This window comes from Drosophila obscura, unplaced genomic scaffold (assembly GCF_018151105.1).
Source record: "Drosophila obscura isolate BZ-5 IFL unplaced genomic scaffold, ASM1815110v1 contig_179, whole genome shotgun sequence".
Classification (NCBI taxonomy): Eukaryota; Metazoa; Arthropoda; class Insecta; order Diptera; family Drosophilidae; genus Drosophila; species Drosophila obscura.
In genome coordinates, this window is record NW_024542766.1 from 7,827,306 (window position 1) to 7,850,623 (window position 23,318).

Sequence of the window (23,318 nt, forward strand, 5' to 3'; positions counted from 1 at the left end):
CCTTCCCATTTCCTTGAGCTTCGTCAGCATGACCACAATCGTGGAGTTGTGCTCCCAGAGCATGCGCCAAAAGTCTTCCGCTGTGTCCTGGACTGGTCCCTGGGCCGCAATGTACGCGGAACGATAGCGATAGCCGTCGATGAAGCTGGCATTCACATAGTCACTGCCCTCGATGCCGTGGATGGGTGTCAAGTAAACGCGACTCGATTCGTACGGCAGGATGTGCACCAGACGGTTCTTGTGCTTGTTGCTGGGCAAGTTGGCGGTAACGAATTTGGATGAGTCCATCTTCACGTTGGACAGCTTCTTGAACTCCACCTCCATGCCGGAGATGCTCTCGCCGGGCTCCGTGATCAGCAGCTTCTGCAGATGGGTGTGCAGATTGCGGGCCGGCACCTCCGTCAGACCGCAGATGATGGCCTCAATGATCGCGTCGTGGATGAAGATGTACTGGTCCTCCGTCTGCACCATGTAGTTGCGCTGGGCCCGCAGACACGTCACATGTCCATAGATGTCGATGATCTTCTCGTGCTTCATCCGCTCCAGCATCGAATCGATCACAATGTAGCAGCCAGTGCGTCCCACTCCCGCCGAGCAGTGAACGACCACGGGCCCCGATTCCGGTGGCGTCAGGGCGCGACAGCGTCGCAGGAACTGCAGGAAGGGGGCCGGATGATCGGGTACGCCGTGATCGGGCCAGGCCGTGAACTGCAGCTGCTTGATCTCCCGTCGATCGTTGAAGCCCTGGCGGCACAGCTGGAACGTCCGGATGCTGTAGGTGGCCAGCTCCTGGGTCTCCGTGATGGTCACAAAGATCTGTCCGTAGGTCTCGGTGCCGCGCGTCGGCCAGTACTGGTCGCACTTGATGCGCGTGCGCTCCTCCAGTCGCGTCATCATCACAATGGTCGCCGTCTTCAGCTCCCAGCACATGCGCCAGAAGTCAACGAAGGTCTCCTGCAGCGGTCCCTGGGTGGCCACGTAGGCGTTGTGCTTCCGATACCCGTCGCAGTAGTTGGCATTGATGTAGTCCGAGCCGGGTGTGCCCTCCGTCGGCGGCAGCTGCACCCGCGAGTGGTCGTAGGCGGTCACATTGGCGTACCGATTCTTCGACTTGTTGTGCTCCAAATTCGAGTTGTCCCACGTGAACTGCTGGCCGGGCTCGATGCTCTCGTACTCCTGCGAGAACTTCTGATTGTCGTTGGACTTGAGGCGCTCAATGTGGTTGGCAAACTCCGAGATCGGAATGGGCGGATGCGAGATCATGCCGGGCGTCTGGAAGTTCAGTCGGCGCATGTCCACCGGATCGCTGGGCGTGGGTCCGGCGCCCAGGTCGGCGGCCATCAGGGGTCGCGTCACGGCCGCCTGGTCCGGGGTCTTGCACGGCTGGCGGCGACGCTTCACCACGCAGAGCACAATCAGGGCGGTGGACACCAGGAAGGTGGACACCATCAGCGGCAGAACCACCCACAGGATTTCCGGCTCGTCCTTGTTGCGATTCACCGACACCTCCGGCTCCGAGGGCCAATTGGGATCGGGTCGGTGCGGCCGCTCGCCAGGCGGCGCCTCTCGCATGTCCAGCGACAGGAACTCGGAGAAGGGACTGGACGTATACAGATGCTTCTGCGGCGTGTCCACCACGGCCCGCACAAAGATCCGATAGCGCTTCTCGCGCTCCAGCTTGCGGTTCGTGAAGTTGTGGTAGTCATCGCCCGATCCCAGATGGAACGTGAAGGGTATCGATCGCTGCGGGAACTTGGCCGCAATATACGGGGCATTGGGGCGCTCCGGCTTGTTGCGTCCCGGCAGCAGGTCGTCGGTGAGGAACTGATCGGGTATCTTGTGCAGATTGGACTTGTCCTCCGGCACCACCACCAGATAGTAGTGCGAGATGGGCCCGTACTCTTCCGAGGCCTGCGGCAGTATCACCAGTATCTCCTCGCCATTCACGACGCCGTAGAAGTCCGGCTTGACCATCGGCTGGGGAGCGGCCATCTGTGTGGTGACGGTGATCTTGGTGGGCGGCCGATACGAGTAGTCCGAGGGAATGGCGCTCACGTTCACGTTGTAGGTGGTGAACGGACTCAGCTCGTTGATGGTGTGCGTCTTCACGTAGTGCTTGAGTATGATCTCGCGCTTCTGGACGATCTGCGTCTGGGAGAAGCCCTGCGAGTCCACGAACACCTTCATGGCATCGAAGCTGATCTTGTAGTTGACGGGCGTGAGGCGAATGGGCGGCGACCAGCTGAGGGTCATCGAGTGGGTGCTGACATCGTGGGCGCGCAGATTCAAGGGCACATCCTCGGGCTTGATGCGCACCGTCACCTTCTCGCTGAGGCGTCCCAGGCCGTTCTTGAACCGCGCCGCAATGGCCACCGCGTACTGGGCGAACTTTTCGAGATTCACCAGATCTGCGGACTCCGTCAGGCCCACCGTTTTCGTTTGCCAATCGTCCAGGTCCTCGACAGCGGTCATCGTGTAGAAGATCTTGTAGCCCAGCAGCTTGCCGCGACTCGGCACTGGCTCCCACCAGATCTCCGCCGTCTGTTCGGAGGTGGCCTCCGCCTGCACGGACATGGGCGCCCTGCCCATGTCCCGCTCCGTCTCCACAATCAGTTTGTCGCTGAAGGGGCCCGCTCCCTGCTTGGTGTACGCCCGCACACGGAAGATGTACTCCGTGTTCTCCTCGAGGTTCGTGTACACAGCCTTGCGCAGCGTCATGTTCCGCTCGGAGCCGAGGCCGTGGTCGATCTTCTTGTGGAACTGCACGTCGTAGCGGGTGATCAGGCCATTGCGATGCTCCCGCGTGGGCGGATCCCACGTGACGCACACCACATCGGGCGTCTGGAAGCGGATCGTGATGTTCGCGGGCGGCCCGGCGGGTGTGCCCTCGGGCGTCTGGAATATCTTCACCGTCTCCTGGCCAATGCCGATGTGATTGCTGCCCGCCACCCGGAACTCGTACTCCACACCCCGTTCCAGATCGTTGAAGCGCTTCTTCGTCATCTGCGGTCCGGACAGCATCTCCTCCTTCAGCGCCTGATCCTTGACGCCCCAGCGCAATCGATAGCCACGCAGCTCGCCGTACGTCTGCGCCGGACGCTCCCACTCCAGCTCAATGGACACAATGGGATCCCGCTCCATGATCTTCAGACTCACCGTGGGACGGACGGGCACGCCGCCGGGTGTCTTCACCACAATCGCCGCACTGCGATCGCCGTCGCCCTTGCGCGTGAGGGCGGCCACTTGGATGGAGTACTTGGTGTCCGGCTGCAGGCCAGTCACATTGAACTCCAGCATGTCGGCGACATCGAATTTGAAGGGCTCATTGAGGAAGCCTTTGCCCTGCGGAGCGACGACGATGAAGAGAGGTTAAGTGCTGCCTGGGCGCTGGGCAATGCCATCCGACATCCGACTCCGACTACGACTCCGACTTACCTCATCTCTCAGTTCCTGGGCATGGATGTGATAGCCGCGGATGATGCCATTGCGATCCTTCTCGAGTGGCGGCTTCCAGCTCACATGCACCGACGTGGAGTTCAAGGGCGTGGCCTTCACGTCCTGCGGATCTCCAGGCACTAGATACGACGACGAACAATCAAGAGATTAGCTCAGGGGAGTCATAAGTTCGGGTTAAGAAAGTGTTCGCGGCAAATCAAGGTAAAGTTAGCTTAACTTATGCCCAAGTCAAGGGCAAAGTGACTTAAGATTAGCCTACTTACAGCCTACTACCATATATCATATAGGTTCGTATGTGTAATGATTTATTTAAAGAGAGAACTATGCAGAGCTAACACTAAGTATTTAGATCCTAGGAAATACTATAAATATAGTAATTAATGTGTAGTATCTCCCAGAACGAACTTGGCGCTCGAACATCAACGTCTCTCTCTCATCACCACATCACAGACAAAGAGAGAATAACAGACAGGTGGGATGGTGAAAGGAGGAAATCATAATGGAACCAAATGTGCTGCTTAAGTGCTATATATTTTGGGTGGGTTATATGGTACGGGGGGGGGGAGGGGGAGGGGGGTGCTCCAAAAAAAGTGAATTAGAAGTGCAGTTTATACCTTGCTATAGCATATTTTATAGTATAGATATAGACCATTACTTATCGGTATGCCACAAAAAAATGTACACAAAAATTGGGCAAGTGGAATTCGGTTTGTCGGTTAGTCGGTTTGTCGGTTTCCCCGCTCCGATATTCACTTGGCAAAAACAAACATGTAAGCATTCAAAAAGGTTTCTTTATACTTCGTACTGTGTGTGCAAAAAACAAACATATATATTAGGAAAATCAAACGGGAAAAAAACACTCGATATATGGTATATATGGAGGTATGATATATGTTCGCTATATGTATGCATTAATATCCATTGCCGGGTATCTTTTTTCGGCTTCGGCTTCGGCTTCGATTTCATGTTTTCATGTGTTCAAAAAATTCGTGTTCGGAAATAGAGAAACATATCAAAAAACAAAAAGAGATTTTTGGGATTCCTTTAGTTTGTAGGTCAACATTTCTGGACCAAATTTCAAAAATATATATATATATATATTTTGATATATGTATGTATGTACGATAAATAGAGATAGTATATAGATATAGATATAGATATGGTATATCAGTTGCTATGGGTTTGGGCATTCTTAAACATTATACATAGTCAACCATTAAAAATACTCACTCTTTTTCTCTAAATAGTTTTAAAAATTGTTTTTGTATTTGTATTTAATTATTATAAACCACCATCCATTTAAGGGTTGCGTTCAAAAATCAAATTATCGCAATAATTTCGTATTCACATCAAAAAAGTTTCAAAAAGATTTATAGATGTGTGTTTTTTGTTTCCATTTTGATTTGCATTCAAAAAAAGGTGCACGAAACAGAGGCAAGTGGAGTAGTGCAAGGTGCGAGTGGCCAAGCAAAGTTATTGTTATTTTTTTGGTTTTGTTTTTTTATGAAAAAAGATATAAAATATTTGCTTTTTAGTTTACAGTATACAGTTTCAAAAAGGTTTTTACTTGGTGCAAAAATTACAGAAGAATCCACAGATACGGAAACGGAAAGGTGAACAACTGAAGACGGGGAAGGGGGGGGACAGAACACATGGCAAAAACATGATACAAAATCTACATATTTGTTGGCACACCCGGCTTTGATACTGTACAGCATTTAGTTATATTATATTATATTTAACATTGAATATTGTTCTTTTGTGGAAAATTATGTTTTATGGAACTGGAACGCCTAAAGGGCATTGCTTAGGGAATAACTTAGGGCTTATGCTATAGCAGATAACTTACCATATTTCAATATTTTTCGTTTATTTGTATAATGCTCTTAAATCGAACTTGAAAAATACCTACTATTTCGTTTATATACTTAGTATTTATTTTTACCCTGAAGGTAGAGGTATTTAAAAAGGTGGTTTTAAATATAATATGGTGTTATTTTTAAGGAGTTCTGCTCCTAAAAACCATATTTAGCTATATAGAGTTTCGAAATTTTTCTCTTAATAATATAAGATATTTATTTTCATTTTTTAGTCAAATTTAAATTCAATTAAACCCTATTTTTATTTCTATGTACAAGGAGATCTCGTGTCAGTCGTCAGTTCCTTGCCCTGAATCATGGCTTTTGGGTTTGGGTTCATTAAAAATGTTAAATAAATGCATAATACATAATACAAAGTTATTCAAACTGCAACTGACGGCCACGCGAATGTTAAATTATGCTTCATTAGTGTTCTGGCTGCTCATCTGCTCCTAGACAGATGGGTTTTTGGAAGGAAGAGGAGGACAGAGGACGGGTCACACTGCACACAGTGCTTCACTGTACTTTTGTCGCCATTCACACCATGACACTGCCGCCCCCATATAGATAGAGATACAGACCCAGCGCATTCCTGCACATACAGAAACACACACACACACACACACACACACTAAAAATGTAAAATAATTAAAATGCTACCGTTACAGTTAGAAGTGTTCTCTCTATTTTGTATATCTCTCTTTTTTGCATGTATTTTATATTTTATTTTAGTGCTGAATGGAACAAACGAAGCAACGGGAGCGCGCGTGCTAAGCTCCCAATGCTGGAGGTGGTGCTCATTTGTGTACACTTTCCAAGGAGGAGCACTATGCTGTGATGTTTTTCGGCTGGGTGGATGGATAATCAACAGATAGAACGATATGGCAGCTGCTAAGATCGGATCACTGTACCCTGTAGCTGCCAGGGGAAAGATCCTTAGAAGTTTAAGTTTGATACACAAACTAAGGCGGAGATTTCTGTAAGGGCATTCAAATCTTCGGTTTCTCCCAAATGCTTTTCCCTCTTTTCTTGTTTTGTATTTTTCTTTTTCAACTTTTTTGGTGTACTTTACGGGAGCAGGACATGTGTGTGTGTGTGTGTGTGTGTGTGTCTATGAGAGACTGTGTCTGGGAGCACAAAGCTGAATCTGCTTTGCTTTACGAATTTCGCATAGAGAGTCAGAATCAGAGCCAGAGACAGAGCCAGAGCTAGAGATATACTAGAGGAGGGGTTAAAATACCTGGAGATGGGCGAATGAAAGGCAAGTGCCCAGCTTTAGACAGGTGGAATGCATTTGCATTTGAATTTGCATTTGTGCTGTGGCAGCTAACAAGCGCATCACATCATAACGATATACGCTCCAAACATACGAAACAGACACACGAAAAAAATTAGTAGAAAAAGGACAAGCAGCAAAGGATAGATTCGGTGTATAGACCAAAGGATACCCAGCCAAAGAGATAAGTATTTAGGGCAGACAGCGTGATCCGAATGTAAGAATTTTCGCGAAAATTCTGAGGGATACAAAGTAAAAATGTGGATGTCACAGGATTTTCAGGTGTTGTTCTGCTCTAACTTAATAGAAATTTGTACAAATTAGAGATCCTGGTGCTTACAAAGTCTTCTATGGATCCTAATCAAGAATATATTATAGCTCTTTCTTCACCCTGTAACATACCTCTATACAAACCCAATGTACCTTCGTACTCTCTAAAAGTACTGGTCATAAAAACAGAAAATACGAGTATAAAATAGTCCTGCATACTTATGTCCGCACTGACCCTCTAATGCTACTATAGCTGATGCTATGCCATGCTGCTGCTGCTTGTGAGCCGCTGGCTATACGTATGATGGAGGTTCTTGCATGGGGAATTGGTTGGTTATGCTTTTGGTTTTTGTTGGGGGTTTGGGGTGGGGCTTTCGGGGCGAGTGAGTTATGTGGCATCTAGCCTTTGGTTGTGCTAAATTGAGTACAATTAAAATGAAAATCCAGTCAGTCACAGAATCACTCAATGGTACGAGACGTGAGGTGTGCGTTGGTGCTTTCTTTTGAAATGCTTACTGCTAGTGCTTTGGTGCTTTAGTCGTTTGTTTTTTAGTGATTTTCTTGCTTATTATTATTAGTACATTGCTCAGTGATTTTTAGTTATTTTTTCTTGCTTTGTTTGTGATTTTTACTTGCTATTTTGGTTGTGCTTTGCTTCCTTTTTTAGTGCTATTCTTACGTTTCGGTGCTTAGTTCTAAGAGTTCAGAATATCCCCTAGAATATGCAGCTTATTCAGAATAAATTTACTCTCATTTACGTTTCATTCCCATTCGCATTGTACAGTATGTGCCGGTGCATGAGCATGAGAATGTGTGTACAGAGTGCTTATCAGTGCATCAACGTGAGCTTAATGCTTAGCTTATTATAACTATAGTAACTAAAGAGCCCGAGGCAGAGAGCCTCGGTGAGCGAGAGAGCGATAGGATAAAAGTTAGTTTGCGAGAGCGAGTGAGACGTACACTAAGGTGCTTAACAATAAGTACATTTAATTTACGGTGCTTAGCCAAAACAAAATGAAGTGAAACCCACTTCCAGTTGGTGTTCAAGTAGTTCTTAAAACACAAAAATAGAATTGGTACTTTATAAAGAAAATTGTTTTGTTTTGTTTCGTTCGTTGAACAAGCAGTTTAACAGCTAAACAAGCAGTTTAATGGAAGGTTTAAACGTTGTCTGTGCGTGTGTGCGAGTGTGGTGGTATGCTGCTCAAGGGCTAATGAAGATTTAATAAAAAGTTAATCGTAATTGATGGTGGAGTGTTGAGTGTAAAATAAAGAATGCATTTAATTTAATTATTTCATTATTTTTAGGTTAGGGCTTTGGTTGGGTGTGGGAGAATTTGAAAAGTTTTTTATTGAAATTGAACTGGAAAACGTATGAAATCCATCAGTCCATAATTTGTATATATTTCTATGGGATATCTAATATATCTTTAAAGATAGTTCGATTTAATGAACAAATACCCCATCCAAGATAAGTAACACACGAAATTTCAAGAAATTTAAAAAAATTTTTTATCTAGAATTTTTTCTTAAGGTTTTCTAGAAGACCACATAACATTAAGGCTGTTATAAAATAAGGAACTGGAAATCAATGCTGCTCCATAAAATTCCCAGAAAAATGCACTGGTCAACTGGTATCAAATACCAAGCACCTTTTATCTAAAATATTAATTTGTGAAAAACTTTCTCAAAAAAGTTAAATTTTTTCACCATTTGTAATACAGCAAAGAACTGCCAGGAAGACTATGGACAATGGAAATATGCTTCGATAGCACAGCAGGACACTGTATGGTCTCGGGACCTCCGAAGCTGTGCTACCACTTTCAAGCAGGCAAACACTCCAAATTGGAGGGGCAGTAGTATCGGATCGGTAGTGCAGGAAATGGGAAAAATAAAGCCAAATGCAAATAGTATGGAAATGTGTTAACTGTGCAAACATGCAGGTGATGGCAAATAAAACTTAATAAAATCGGTCAACAACATAAAATATACATACATATATAAAAATTATATATGCGAAGGTAAAAATCGGTTAATTTTGTGCAGAAATCAATTTAAGGATTTGTTGTCGTTGCCACCGCTTGCTGCTGTGCATCGGTGTATTTGCATAGCAATAAAAAAACCAAAAAAAAAAACACACAAAAATCCATTAAAAAACGTGCTTCATGGACTTTGGGGAGGCCTTTGCTTTTGAGGGAGAAGCAACAGCAGCCGCAGCAGCAGCAGTTGCATCACCTGGCGACAAAAGTGCAAAAATTGTATGCCAAAAACCAAATAGTAGATAGGGGGCTTCAAAAATGATATAGCACACAGACACACACACACCCCCATCGTGCTTTTGTAAACGTTATTAAATATGTACATATGCATAAATATTACACATGTGGATGTGGATGTGGATGTAGATGCGGATGTGAATGGTACGTACGTGTTCGAAAAAAAAAAATCATAAATAAATAGAGCGAAAACATTTTGCTCTATTTGTTGAAGGCAAATACTCGTATAATGAAATGATGAAAATTTTAAGCGAATTTTTAGCACCCTCGAGGGTTATAATTATATGATTATACACAGCTCCTGTTTAGGCCCGAGTTTACTTTTATAATTGCATAAATTAATGAAATATTGAATGCAAATAGACTAAAATCAAATTTGTGTGGTATTTGTTTTGAGTGCTGTGATGTGAGGTGCTTACAAAAACTCAAATTAAAATGCCAAAAATACAACAAAATAATGTAAATTACATACGAGTTCATGGCGTTGTTTTTTTTGTTTTGTTTTGTTTTTTTTTTGGTGCTATACAAATTACCACAAACAGTTTGATGCATTCCATTATATTCAAAAATAATTATTTATAAAGGTTTTGTATTTTGTTTTTGTGTGTTATTCAAAGATTTTTGCTTGCAATTTTTGCTTGCATTTCTCGAGACGATTGCCAGTCAAGAATTAAATATAACAAAAATAGTTCGATCTTTGCTTGCATATATAGTACACAATATATATATATAGGAGTTCTTCTAAAAAGTTTGGTTTGCTTTATAGAGAGATATATAGTGAGAGAGAGTAAGTGCAAAAAAGTAGTCAAAAATTGCGCCAAAAAATATGCAATTTCATTTGTGCCAATGATTATTAAATTTTGTATACGTTTTTCATTTCCTTTTTTTTTTGGGTTTGTTCAACAAAATCAAGTAACGAGAAATAAAAACGTAAGACAAGTTAAAAAAACTAAAAAAATAAATGTTTGGTGGTAAGTTAAAAAAAACAATTGGTTCTCTAGACATTCAAAAATTCATCATCAATGGATCGGATCCCTAGCGATCCGAAAAGTAGAAAGTGGAGATTTATGAAGTATGCTATGAACATTTTCTAGGATTCTCTTTGAAACAAAATGCTGCTAGTATTAACAGAAAGTAAAGAGATGAATCTTTGAGTCTGAATATAATTCAAATTAAATTCACTGAAGAATCCTTCATTAGAAGGTTCTAAATCATTAAAATTAATAAACTACAAATTAAAAATCTTAAAACAAAATAAAACTAAAAAACTTTTAGCTGCTTTCAAAAATTGATCAACAGCTAAATGGATTATATGGTTTGAAAAACACAAGAACAACAAAAAACTGTTAATTTTGGTAGACAAAAAATATATAGTATATATATATATAGATATATCGCTATATATATCGGTTAACGATCTCCATAGTGCTTAGCTGCTCCTGTGGTGGAATGCTCTCGATATCAAAATTCAAAAATTGTACAAAATTCGATTAGTTTTGAGGTTGAATATTGATTATGGTATGTATGGTATGATCCGGGGAACGATAGAAACCAGAATTGAAATTAAAAACTAAACTTAAGAGTGGACAAAAATATAAATTGTAAAATAATCTTAAGAAAAACCAACAACGAACGAATAAATGGAAAACGTAAAATCGTTAAAAACATAAATCGATTTAGGTAAGACTTACGCCATAGGTAAGATTGTCATGGGCATACATACCATCCTCTTGGGTTCGCAATATGATCGGATGGGAGCGCGGACCGTCGCCGACGGAGGTGCCGGCCAGCACCCAGATTTTGTACTCGGTCCAGCGTTTCAGTTCGTCGAGTACGATGCTGGTCATATTGAGGGTCAGTGTGGTGGCCTCGTCGTCTTCGCGGCCCACCTCCACGAAGAACACCTTATAGTAAATGATCCGACCGTTCGAACGCTCAACGGGCGGCGGCAGCCAGCTAAGGGCGATCGTCGTCGAGCTGCTGGCTAGGGCGGTGATATTACGGGGCGGTGCACCTGGTACTAATTACATAGATGGGAGGAACGGAACGTATTTTGTGTGTGCATTTTGATTTGGATTTCATTTGGATTGATGTGGATGTTGCATGTGGCATGTTGGATGTTGCATGTTTGTTCATTGTTCATTGTTGATTTTTGTTGCATAGCCAAAGAACACACACATTTTTGGTTATGAGCATTTAGTTCAGCAATTAGCAGTAAGAAAAACAAAATGGACAAAATGTCAAAACCAAAAATCGAATCGGGGTTGTAACATGAAACGAAAAGGCCATAAAAGCAAATCAATAATATAATCAAAATCAATAATATGGTTTAGAGATAGGCATTGAATATATTATAAATATATCATAAAATCAAAATCAAATATCAAGACATATAGTACGTATATCCAATGGTTTATGCAAATAAATGTTGACTCCTTTCTTTTTTTTTTATGTTGTTTTGTTCCTTTTGTGCATATTTTTTGGTAACGACTTTTTTTGAGCTGAAAATTTTTTGTTTGAAACTACGAGAGATAGAAAAGCGGGAACCCATAGTCATGCTTAGCTTATAAAAAAAAGGGAATATAAATTGGTTTAAAAAAGGTCTACACTACACACAACATTCACATACACTATATAGAGGGTAGGGCAGAAACATTAATTTGCATAAACCATGTGGGCTGGTGGGGTGGGGGGACAGGGACATCAAATCAAAAGTTTCAACATCTAAGAGTACGGAGTACATTCGAAAGTTTTCAAGCATAAAATAGTATAACTAATTGAAACCACAATAACAACAACAACAACTATCTTGAGTGTGCTAACAATAAAAAGTCATTAGGAAACTATCAAAATTCTAGCACATTCCAAAACTTAAACTCTAACTCAAACTAAAACCGAAATTAACTTGAAGACTTGTTTGTGCATTCGCTTGGGATTAGAACCAATTTATGTTTCAATTATGCGGAAAATGCAAGACGTGCAAATATGAAAACCAAAAGTGTTATTTATGCCACACTGCCACAAGGAAATATTCGTCCTGCGGCAGACATACAAGACAGACAGACAGTTGTCTTCGCTTCATCGCTCTATTAAAATATCATTCAAAATCAATTTTCTAGACACAGATACAGAGACAGACAGTGATACAGAGAGTTTCAGTAGAGGAATTCCTGGTTTTGGTTTCTGTGGTCTACTATCCAAAGGCTTCTGTAGAGGGTGCAGAGTGCAGTGTGCGGAGTGCAGTGTGCATTAGGAATTTTGCCACTTAAATAGTGGTCTAAAGTTGGAAAATTGTTTTGGCATAATTTACATGATTTAACACTCAAAGGCAGAGCTATGATAAATGGGGATCATAATCGAGCCATGCTAAATAACACACACAAATCCAAATATGCATTCCATAATTGTTTGGTTTTCCATTCCATTCAGTTCAGTTCAGTTCAAATTTTTGTTTTGTTTCGTATTTGGCATTACATTTTCATGCAATTTGCTTTGGATTTGTAAATGAAAAGGTGTTTGGTATAGGTATATCGTTGTGGCTGTTGTTTATGGGGAAAATCTGTTGTGGCTTTTCTATCCTGTGCTGTGGTGTGGTGTGAACTGGTGTGATGTTGGCTTTTGTTAAATGAGTTTTTGGTTTTCTAATTGGATTAGTCGAACAGATCGCAGTGTAATAAGTAAGACATTTTATAGACCAACAGAATCAATTAATTAATCTTTGGTTTTAACTGGAATAATTCAAGGAAATATTAACTTGTACTTTTGAAGGTTCTCATTGGCATTCAACAGTTTTAATAAAAATCTCTCTTTGATTTCTAGCAATTTAATGAAGAGTTAAATAGAGTTCAAAGAGTTAAATGGACTTTATAAACTAGTTTTAAGAGTACTTTATTAATTTAAAAAAACGCTTCAGCCTGTTAAAGTAGGTACGTTTAATGTACAAATTATTTATACTCAATAAAAAAAAGATGATTAAGTGAAGTTCCTTCTTCTTTTTTCTTTAAGAATCCGATGTACATTCTATACTTCCCATGAGTCCTTGTTCTCTATATAAAATCTACCAAAACTACCGGCGATCTGTCGATGATTCCATCTGGGGTTTCATTTAAGATGTACTTAGTATTTTTCCTCACTTACTTTTTCTTTGGTGGTGTGTAATGCTAATGTATGTAATATCTTAAATATGTATGTATTTCTGCGTATATTTATGTGCTAATTATGTATAGTATATATAGTCTGTGTAGGGGTTTTAACAGTCCATGTCTTGTGGATTGTGTATAAGTTGAACGCTAGAAAACACTAATACACAACTAAAACTTAATACTAACTTGCAATGGAACAATCAGAACAATCACAAATCCTACAATATATATGGTTATATTTATAGATATTTGCATATACGATTATATAGTAAATATTTGTAAGTGGGCAAGTGCATAGCTCACTTCACACTCAACCCGAATCATTCATATACGCAATCATTCATACGGAGTTTACCTTTTTCCACGTAAGCAGAAGAATACTCAAGAATATATATTCGGATTCACACACTCAAACAGACACAGAGGGGAGGCTGAGTTGGGTTGGGTATTTTTGTGGGGAATTTGGGTAGCTGAACTACATTTAGTATAAGGTATAAGGCATATGTTTATGTATATAGTAGGTATATATCATATAGGTAGTATATGTGGTAATTATGGAAATATGTTTTGCGCAAATCAAACATCAGTTTTCATGTGGTACTTAAACCTATAGAAAAAATTGTACGACTACGACAGTTTATTGTTTTCTGTTTTCTGTTTTTGTCTGTCGACACCTAACTTATGGAAATACAATATGGGTAAATCGGACGATCGGTGAAGGTACACTTACCATATTGCTTGGTGCGTACTGGTATGGGCGGTGTGGTGGCCCCTTCGCCCCGTTGCGATCGTGCCGCCAGCCAGATATAGTACAGGGTATCAGGATACAGACCATCCAGCGTATACGATTCAGAGTTTGAGATGCGCCTAAAAGCAGGGGAACGATTCAATCGAATGTTCCTCAGATTCCCCAGAACAAATATATATTCAAACGAGATACTCACTTGTGATGTGCCTGATTGGCGTATGTGTCATTCCAGTAGAGCTCGTAGTGTACAATATTCTCGCTGGAATGCGTAGGCTTTGACCATTGCAGTGTGACTGCGGTCTCGCCGATATCGGTGGCCCGGAAATTGCTCGGTTGCGATGGCACACCTTTTGCCGGCAGACACACAACACAACATCAATGGGGCATTTTGGTTTTTGCAGATTTTTGGTAATAATGAAACGGAAATTACGGAAATTAAATAAAATACAAACACAAACACAAGCAAATCAATATGCGGCAATGTGATATTTGTATGCTGATGATGCGACACGCTGATTTCAGGCCACACAGATTGATGGAATGACAGCTCGGTATACGGTACTCGGTACTCGATGGCTGTCTGGCTGCTGCAGCATTTTGTTTGGGTTTTGCATTGGAAATTTATTGAGAGATGTGGCCCCCCCCCCTGGCACACACCATTCCTCTTTAATGATTATCAATTTCCAAAATTATTTATCCACCCACAGTGGCGAGGGGCAGGGCGGGCACCTATACTTGATGGAATCAATTTAAAGCCATAAAAACATTGTACATTTAAATGTATTTGTTATTTGCTTAGATTCCCCTGAGAGATGTCTGACCCAAATGGCATCAGACATTTGCCCTGCCAAGAAAACAGTTCAAAGTTGGGGGAAAAGCCTCTCAAGCTGTTTGGCCACTGGCCGAAAGTTAACAAGGCCACAGACACCCAGACAGGAGCAGGACGTCATCCAGAGACAGTAAGTCAGTCGCTGCCACTGCAGACCACGCCCCAGATTAAGCCTGTGCTTGCTTACATGCAGATTTATGCCCAGAGAGCAGACAAAATGCAATTGCCTTCAAGTTAATGAATATTCCCGTAGATCGTAATCAAATGTGGTGTGTGTGTGTGTGTGTGCGTACAGAGAGAGAGAGTTAAATATTTCATTGAATGGACACACGTTTGTGCTTGACATTTTGCATTATAATTAAATAATTGGTGTGATCTATGGGGGGTTGGGGGGGAGGGGGCTCCGATTGAGTTGCAGCAATTAAATTGCGAAATGTGTGTCGTTGCATTCAAAATGCATTTGCCACCCATCATCAATGCTCCATGCTCCATGCTCTATGCTCTCCTCGTGCTATGTCATGTGCCTAATTGAAGCTGATTGCCCAATCAATTTGGCTTAACTTGGGGGGGGGGGCTCTACGCTACCCTTCTATGCCCTTCGCTTACCTTGCTGGGCCTTCACCTGTACGGGTGTGGACATGGGACCGGCACCCATTGAGGTATAGGCCTGCACACGAACCGTATAGATGGCATGGGGTGTCAGCTCCGATACTGTTGTCAGCTCGCTATTGTCGACCATTTGTGAGTTCCATGAGGCTTCCGGCTGGTTCGAATTCGTTGTGTAGTATACCTTATAGCCCTGTTAAATAAGAGACCAAAAGAGAGTTTGGGTTTAGAGAGCTGCTTGCTGTGTAAAATGTAAATTCATTTGCACAAAATTCAAATTCAAATTCAAATCCGAAATTCACCTTTCATTAACTGATAAACCAGAAAATGATATATGGCCGAGTTGGTCATAGATTTGTGAACTTTATAATAGCTACTGCCTGCATTCAGCAGCCAGCCACAGACCACAACAATTGCCGTCGTCTCGGGCCGTGCTGCGTGGAAAGGTGATTCGGATTCGCATTCAAGAATTGTCGATGGAGGGAGCGAGGGCAGCCTGTGGAGAGGTGATACGGTTGGAGAGAATTGCTTCGGTTTATGCGGTGGAAAGGTGCTTCGGATTTTCGGGTGGAAAGGTGGGGGGGGGGGCTTGGGACGGCGCTCTTCTCTCCCCACGCCAGAACATGGCCAACGGCATTTTGCCAATTTCCCTTTGGCTAGCCCTCCCCTCTCCATCTGCATCCCGCCCATCAGACGACTCTGACGTGACAAAGTGCGTCGCTTGGCCCCAGGACCCCACAGCTACAGCTACAGCTACAGGACACAGAGGACACACAGGACACAGGTTCCAGCAGGATTCAGGCCCCGCACTCGCAGTCGCAGTCTGCTGGATCTTATCGTTTAATATGCGCACTTGATGCCTGGTACTTACGGTCACTTGTCCATTGGGCGTCTCCGGGGGTTCCCAGGTAATAACCATCGTGGACGAGCTCAGCGTCCGCACTTGAACATTACGTGGTGCACTTTCCATTTCTGAAAATGCATAGAGAGAATATGGCAGAATATTAGCATGGCAATGACAAAAGAATGGGCCCGGCCAAACCACTTTAGCCATTTGACTTTGGTAAGCGAAAATTCAAACGGCGAAATTTGTGGCGCCATTTATTTCGAGTCTAATGAAAATTTATTTAAAACAGTGGAGAGAGCACTGTCTGGCAAGCCTGGTAGGGGCTAACTCTCCCGGAGAGTACCCTTAAGGCAGGATATTAAAAAAGGTTAAGCACCTTAGGGCTTTCAAGTGATTTCTATGACTATTTTAATTGATTACACTACTCGACAAAATCGAACTTTTTTTTTCCTCAAGGATCCAAACCGACTTTTTCTGATAGATATGGGGCTTTAAAATTTTTTAAACAATTATGGTTTTTTTCTATGGTAGAAATTTTTTTTGAAGAAAAATGATGATTTTTGCATTTCAATGCTTTATATTTCCCAGACGGTAAGCTGTAATCACAAAGTGTTTAGGCTTAACTTCTAGCTGTTTTAATTATCTTTTCAAAATAGCAAAGTTCTTTACAACCAGACGTACGATACTACAGTTATATGAAAAAAACAAGCGCTACCTCTGAAAAAAGCTTTACAAAAAAATACCAGATTTAAAAAAATCTTCAAAAAAAAGTTCTGCCTAGAACAAAAAAAAAATATCATCAAACCATTTCTAAGCCCCAAATCTTTAAGAAAAAGTTGGTTTTGTTCCTTTAGGAAAAATCGTGTCGGGTAGTGTTATTTATGGGGTTTGGGTTCTTTGAATCAACACAAATGACTTCTTGCACAGATATTAAATATATATTTCTTTGGCACTATATCTTAAATGTGCATTAGGCTATCAAATGTTTGATTTCAAAACCATTTCCCTGGTCGACCTCTAAAGATTTCCACCGCAATACGTATTTAATCCATTGAAAATGGCTTTCCGCTCAGTCTTTAACCTTCTTCCGCAATCAAAGCGTTTGTTTAGCCATAATTTCATCTCAATATCCGATGTTAAATATGTTTTAAATATGGTTTTATGCTGACCATAATTTCGCTTTGCTGCTAATTCATAAATATGCAATTTTGTTAAATGATTTTAAGCGTTTTCTGGGGCAAATCGAACACACACACACATATACATCGCCGCACGTAGACCATTATCAAACACAATGCTGAAACTAGGAGGAAATAAGTGGAACAGAAGCGGCTGTGGGTTGGCATTTGGACAGGAGACTGAGCGCTGGGGGGGGGTTCAGAAATGTTTCGTGCAGTGCAAACAACAATCCCCCATCCATCACAATTTGTTGTTCCGTTTCGTATTGCAATTTGAAATTGGAAGAAGAAACAACGTTTGAATTCTGCGGGTGCGAAACATACATTTTTGGCCCCCTACAAATATTGCGGGAATTGTTATGGCGCGTCGAAGCCTGGCGGCCATTATAGTGCGAATTTTGCATTTATAAACTGATTTTTGTTGCCTGCCACACAACAATGATTTATCCAGCCGCTCCCCCGCCTTCCCGCCTCTAGCAACCCCTTGCAGCGCTCTCTCTCTCTATAATTTTGTGCAATGCATTTGCACGGGCATCAAATTTGCCGGACAACTGCATTCCCAGCCAGAGTCCGCAATCAGAAACCTCGACCAAATGGCCAGAAGCTGCCTGCTGCCTGCTGCTTTTGCTTCTGTTTTCCCCCTACCCACCGCCACACATGAATGCTAATTAGTGGAACGTATCTATCACCCAATTCTACAATCAACTGGCCGATCAGCAATGTACACTGGAAATAAATAAAAATAGATAGGAATGATATGAGCTACTTCTATTTGGAGTGTGGCAATGGGCATTGGATATTCCTTGGCAGTGCTTTTAAAGGAGTGCAAATGCTGTCCAGAACATCAGTAAAAGTTATTCCAGTTACGCGATAGTGTAAAGTAAGTAATAAATATAGCTTCCCAGCTAGCCAATCCCTTCCTTCTGGTGCATGTAAATCTTCTTTTTAGCTTCCATTTTCAATCACATTTATAGCCATACCTATTTATGATTAAAACTGCATTCTGGAATATGATTTGGCTGCAGTGTGCAGTGCATGTGCATCATCAGTGTGTCTATATGTACATACATATATAGGTATATATTTTTATAGTGCATATATTCGTATATGCGTTTCCCTCAATTGGTTAATGGGCAATCAATAAATTCCAATTTCTCACAATTTCTGCTGCAATATCTACAAGCGCTGCAGCAGTTTTATCCACAATTTATATCGCAGTCATCTCATCTGTTACACAAGTGCTACTACGCCAGGATGTGCCAGTGCCTGTGCCAGTGCCTCTTGCCTCCTTGCCTCCTTGCCTCATGTGGAGTGTTCGTGTGTGTGTGTGTGTGTGTGTGTGTGTGTATGTGTCCATTGCCTGGTTATATCCAAGATTTGCATGCAGCTCAGATACACAAATGTACGTACGGCAGTACGTATCCGTAGGATACCAGCACACACACACACACACATTGAGGCTAACAATTTTTGCTTGCTTGGGCTTCCCTCTTAGCCTACGTTTGTATACAAGTTGAAGGCGAGCGGGGAAGTGGAAGGAGAGTGGGCCAGAGAGTGGAGAGTGGAGAGAGCATCACGTAAGCTGCATTTAAGGGCATATACATTACATACGGATACGCTCCATTAATATGTATCCCTTGCATGCCTGCGCACACGCCTACTCCTTATACAAGTAGAAGTACATGGCACTAAATTCTTGCCCCCTCCCCCTAGCATTCACCTCCCCCCTATAGAGAATCATAGATGCGATGCGAGTCTGGAGGAGCATGTGCAGCCCATATAACCGATTACATGACGAAAGGATCTGTTAAAGGCTTGCCCTAGGTCGACCTACCGCTACCTCCTGCTGCTGCTCCTGCTCCTGCTCCTACCCTCCCTCCTTCGACACTTTAAAGGTAAATTTTGATTACGGCGCTCAAGTGCTGCTCTGCAGCTGTCTTGAAATACGAATATTTGTCCTTCCCTCCATCCATCCATCCATCCATCCATCCATCCGTCCGTTCAGGGAGTGGGAAGGCGATGTCCTTACGATGAGTGGAGCAGTGTAAGGTGTTGCCCTGGATAATTGTTAGGTTTCCAGAGTGCAGGCCTGCTCCTACTCCTCCTCCTCTCAGTCTCATATCTCCATATATGTATTCCGGGGCTGAACAAATATTGTGATTCAGGGCAAGACTTTTGTCTTTTACATTTGATTATTTCGTATGGATAACGAAGCTACAATTTAGTCCTCGAACTGAGCAAAAGGGTGTGAGTGGAGGAAATCTTTTGCAAAGAAATTGCTTAAATGTCTATAAATATTTGCTACATTTTGGTATCTATTTTTGTATGTAAATCGAATAAAGAACTCTACAATTGGATTGCCTTTCAATTAGTTGCTGGTTGCAAGAGAACATTTTAATTGAAATATATTAGAAAAAGGTTCTACAGGCAGATACACAGAGTGCCTCGCCTCCAAGCAACTGAGGGGCATTGCCGCATGACGCGTGAGACATTTAAGCGAATATTTTATATATTTAACAATAGATCAGACTTTCAGAGAGAGTTTTCCATGTGGAAATAATTCTCTGTAATGGTTTTCCTAGTTGCCATTTATAGGAAACATTCGCGTATTTTTTTGGGAGTGATTTTAGAGCTAGATAATATATTTTAGTTCACTCTGAGACTGTAGCAAAGTAGTAGTGTAGTTTCTGGGCTGTTATATATTTATGCGTATCTGTAGTAGTTTATAGGCATGCGGATAAAATACTAAATCAAACACTTCGGTTTGCAGCAATCATTAAAATCCTCCACGCGTGTCCTAATATTCTATTGCATGATTAATTTTATGAATATTCTCTTACTAAAAAGTAGCAAAATGTAAAAGAACAAACAACACTTAAAAACCAATCTTCATCCTTCTGCTATTGCAGAGTCCTTCCCTGTGAGTCTCAGGTGCTTCGTTCGTATCATCAGCTGCTGGCCCTAGCAATACTTCTCCATTCCGCTAATGTGCTTTTCCACTTTGGTAGTGTACGGTTACAAGGCCATAAACAAAGCTGCAGGATTATCCACCACCCAACGTGGCTCTTGGCTCTTGTCTCTTGTCTCTTCGCTCAGCTGCTACCTAAACCAAATGACACGTGTTAAGCATTGCTTCTGACCTGCGGATGATGCCACACTCCTTCGAATCCGAATCCGAGTCCGACGACTGTCTGCCTGTAGCCTGTAGCCTCTATCCTGTAGCCTCTATCCTGTAGCCCTGTGCATTTGCCCATAAACGTTGCTATCGAAATATTATTTCGAAACGATATTGGGCAAGCGATAAGCATAATTGCGGCAATAAAAGTTTTCAACTTTTATACGACATGCTGCTGCCGCTGCTGCTGTTGCAGCAGCAAAAAAAAAATAAACCTCGTCCGTGCAGGGAGTATCAGGCGGAAGGAAAGGCATGTCAGACAAGCGTACGCTTACGCGCAATTGGCAGCACTAGAGGAGCAGAACGTTGCCTGAACGGCACGAAGAGGGGGTCGTACACGCATACAGGAGCACCACCCAACCATCGTAGCCCCCCACCCACACACAAAGACTCCAAAGCGCATTCATACGAACGCATAACAATGCAAACTTTATGCGTTGTTTGCGGGGCCAGACGAAAAGGGAGCACACACAAGAAAGAACGAATAGTTTCGTGGCAACGGGTGGGTGCATACCCTGGAATGTGCCTGTTTTCTATGAGCCCTGGCAGAGCAATATTTTCTATGAAAGATATATGCTAGAGTGTTAAAACATATCAAACTATAGCTCTTGGAGTTGGGTTTTTCAGTATTTTCAGTATCATTGAATTGTTTCATACAAAAATCCTATCTTTGGGAGCTATATAATTAATATATGGATACGATTTCAGTCGCTTGTGGCTGGGTTTATATTTCCAAGATTTATAGCATAGAGTGATTCGATTAGAGACTGAATTCTTTCAGCCAAAAGCCATTCATTCTAAACTACTTATATACATAACATCGTATTTTAGATCTTTACGATCTATATGCTTTACATATATAGAAAAATAAGAGATCTGTTCAGTGTTTCATTGAATTAACTTCAGGGGAAATAATTGGCATGGAAAGAAGTAGAGTGAGAGCCAGAAAACATGACCAATGCTGATCTGAAATAAAAAATTATTTAACCCATTTCTAGGGCATAGAAAATTGCGACTGGCAGCTGCCTTCTTAAAGGGTATGCAAAAAAAACGTGCAGAAAAGGCACCGACTGGCAGCTGCCTGTCTACACGGCCACTATCCCCTCCCGCACACTGCACACCGCACACACCACATCGCATCACATACATCAGAGAGCATCAGACTTTACCCGCAGCTGCGTATGCAACGATTTCCAGAGCATTGCATTTACCTTTGATTCTATCTAGCTACTTGTTATTCCGCTTTCTTTCTCCCTGCTTTTTAGTTTCTTTTTATGCCCGTTACTTCCTTTACTTTCCCCCTCGCCAACCATTTCAGGTCTCCGGGTATTGAGCATTTTCCGCTGCTCAACAATTGTTATTGAAATTGTTTTGGCCATTTTTTGGCCAGCCATAAAATTTTGTTTGCCATGAGGATGGATACTTACTTGTGCCACCAAATGAGAAGTCGCCTAAAGCAGTTGGAAAGCACACAAAATCGCAGAGAGAGAGAGGAAAAAGAAAGAGAGAGAGAGAACATATTCGAAAAGGGTTTAGTACCATTCCGCACAAAGAAAATAAAAATTGCATCCAGAGCAAAAAGAAAAAATTGTCTAGAAATTCAAAATGAAATTGCTTGAAAATCCTTTTTTGTGGCAGCAGCAGCATAGAGAGAAAGACAAAGACAAAGACAGTCGGCAGTTAGTTAAATGATTATTTTTAGGGGGAATGGGTATAATCTGTATGTGTATGTGTGTGTGTGTGTTTGTCTTGATACTCACTTGTCTCACCGGTGGTACAGGTCGCTGGGGCCGAGGGCGGACCCCGTCCAATATTATTGACGGCTATCACATAGAACTCGTACTCCGTATAGGGACTGAGGGCACGCACCACATAGTACATGGTGATGATGCCACTGATCTCACTGAAGGCCTGATTCGCATTTTTCGGCTTGTACTGGATCACGTAGTAGTGCAGATCCTCGGGACCCTTGTATGACCACTCCAGACGCACCGAAGTGGCGGTCACCTCAGAGATTTGCACATCGGAGGGCGCAGTGGGAAGAGCTGTTAGATGCACGAAATATAAGCAATATATCTTACCAAAATATACTTCTACTTACATTGCACTTTAACCACCGAAACAGAGTCGATATTCCCCAGAGTGGAGGCCGCAATGCATGTGTAATTGGCGCTCTCTTGAATGTTGATCAGCTGCAGCACATTCCGACCAATGGGCATCTCATTCTCGGGCGTTAGATCCAGTGCACCTGAAGGATATACGATTAGAGATTGCAATTTCCAGTAAGAAAATGGTTTGGCACTTACCCTTCATCCACTTGACATGCGGCATTGGGGAACCAACAGCAATGCAGGATAGATTCAGATTTGCTCCCAGCATCACCTCACTGATGGCCTCTGGCGGGCGCGAGAATGTGGGCGGCACACGACGTACTTTCACATACAAATTGGTGGCCTTCGAGTGCTCGGTGCCCACAGAATTCTCGGCGACACATTCGTATTTGCCCTGGTCCTCTTCGCGACTGTTTTCGATTTGCAAGAAACCTGCAAGCAAATAAATAAGAAGATAAGTAGTTAGTTGAGAGTTTATGGAGCCATAGAGAGATTATCTGGTTGTAAATTGATATATTGGTATAAGCCCGGGCATAAGAAAAGTT

At 42.4% G+C, this 23,318-nt stretch overlaps 1 protein-coding gene across 7 annotated transcripts in view; it reads right to left on the reverse strand.

Annotated features, from left to right (window-relative positions):
• Positions 1-23,318, reverse strand: part of LOC111077905 (tyrosine-protein phosphatase Lar) — a 146,383-nt gene that overhangs the window by 1,941 nt on the left and 121,124 nt on the right. For 4 of the 7 annotated variants that reach the window (XM_041592429.1, XM_041592430.1, XM_041592431.1 and 1 more), the window contains 10 exons: positions 22,969-23,205; positions 22,764-22,910; positions 22,423-22,707; positions 16,334-16,434; positions 15,463-15,655; positions 14,224-14,374; positions 14,010-14,146; positions 10,861-11,157; positions 3,436-3,575; positions 1-3,342 (listed from right to left, as the gene is read on the reverse strand). In XM_041592429.1, coding sequence (XP_041448363.1) covers positions 1-3,342; positions 3,436-3,575; positions 10,861-11,157; positions 14,010-14,146; positions 14,224-14,374; positions 15,463-15,655; positions 16,334-16,434; positions 22,423-22,707; positions 22,764-22,910; positions 22,969-23,205 — 5,030 coding nt within the window. Of the gene's footprint in view, positions 3,343-3,435; positions 3,576-10,860; positions 11,158-14,009; positions 14,147-14,223; positions 14,375-15,462; positions 15,656-16,333; positions 16,435-22,089; positions 22,142-22,422; positions 22,708-22,763; positions 22,911-22,968; positions 23,206-23,318 lie in introns of those variants that run through there. The other 3 variants (XM_041592433.1, XM_041592435.1, XM_041592434.1) reach the window with 2 other exon arrangements.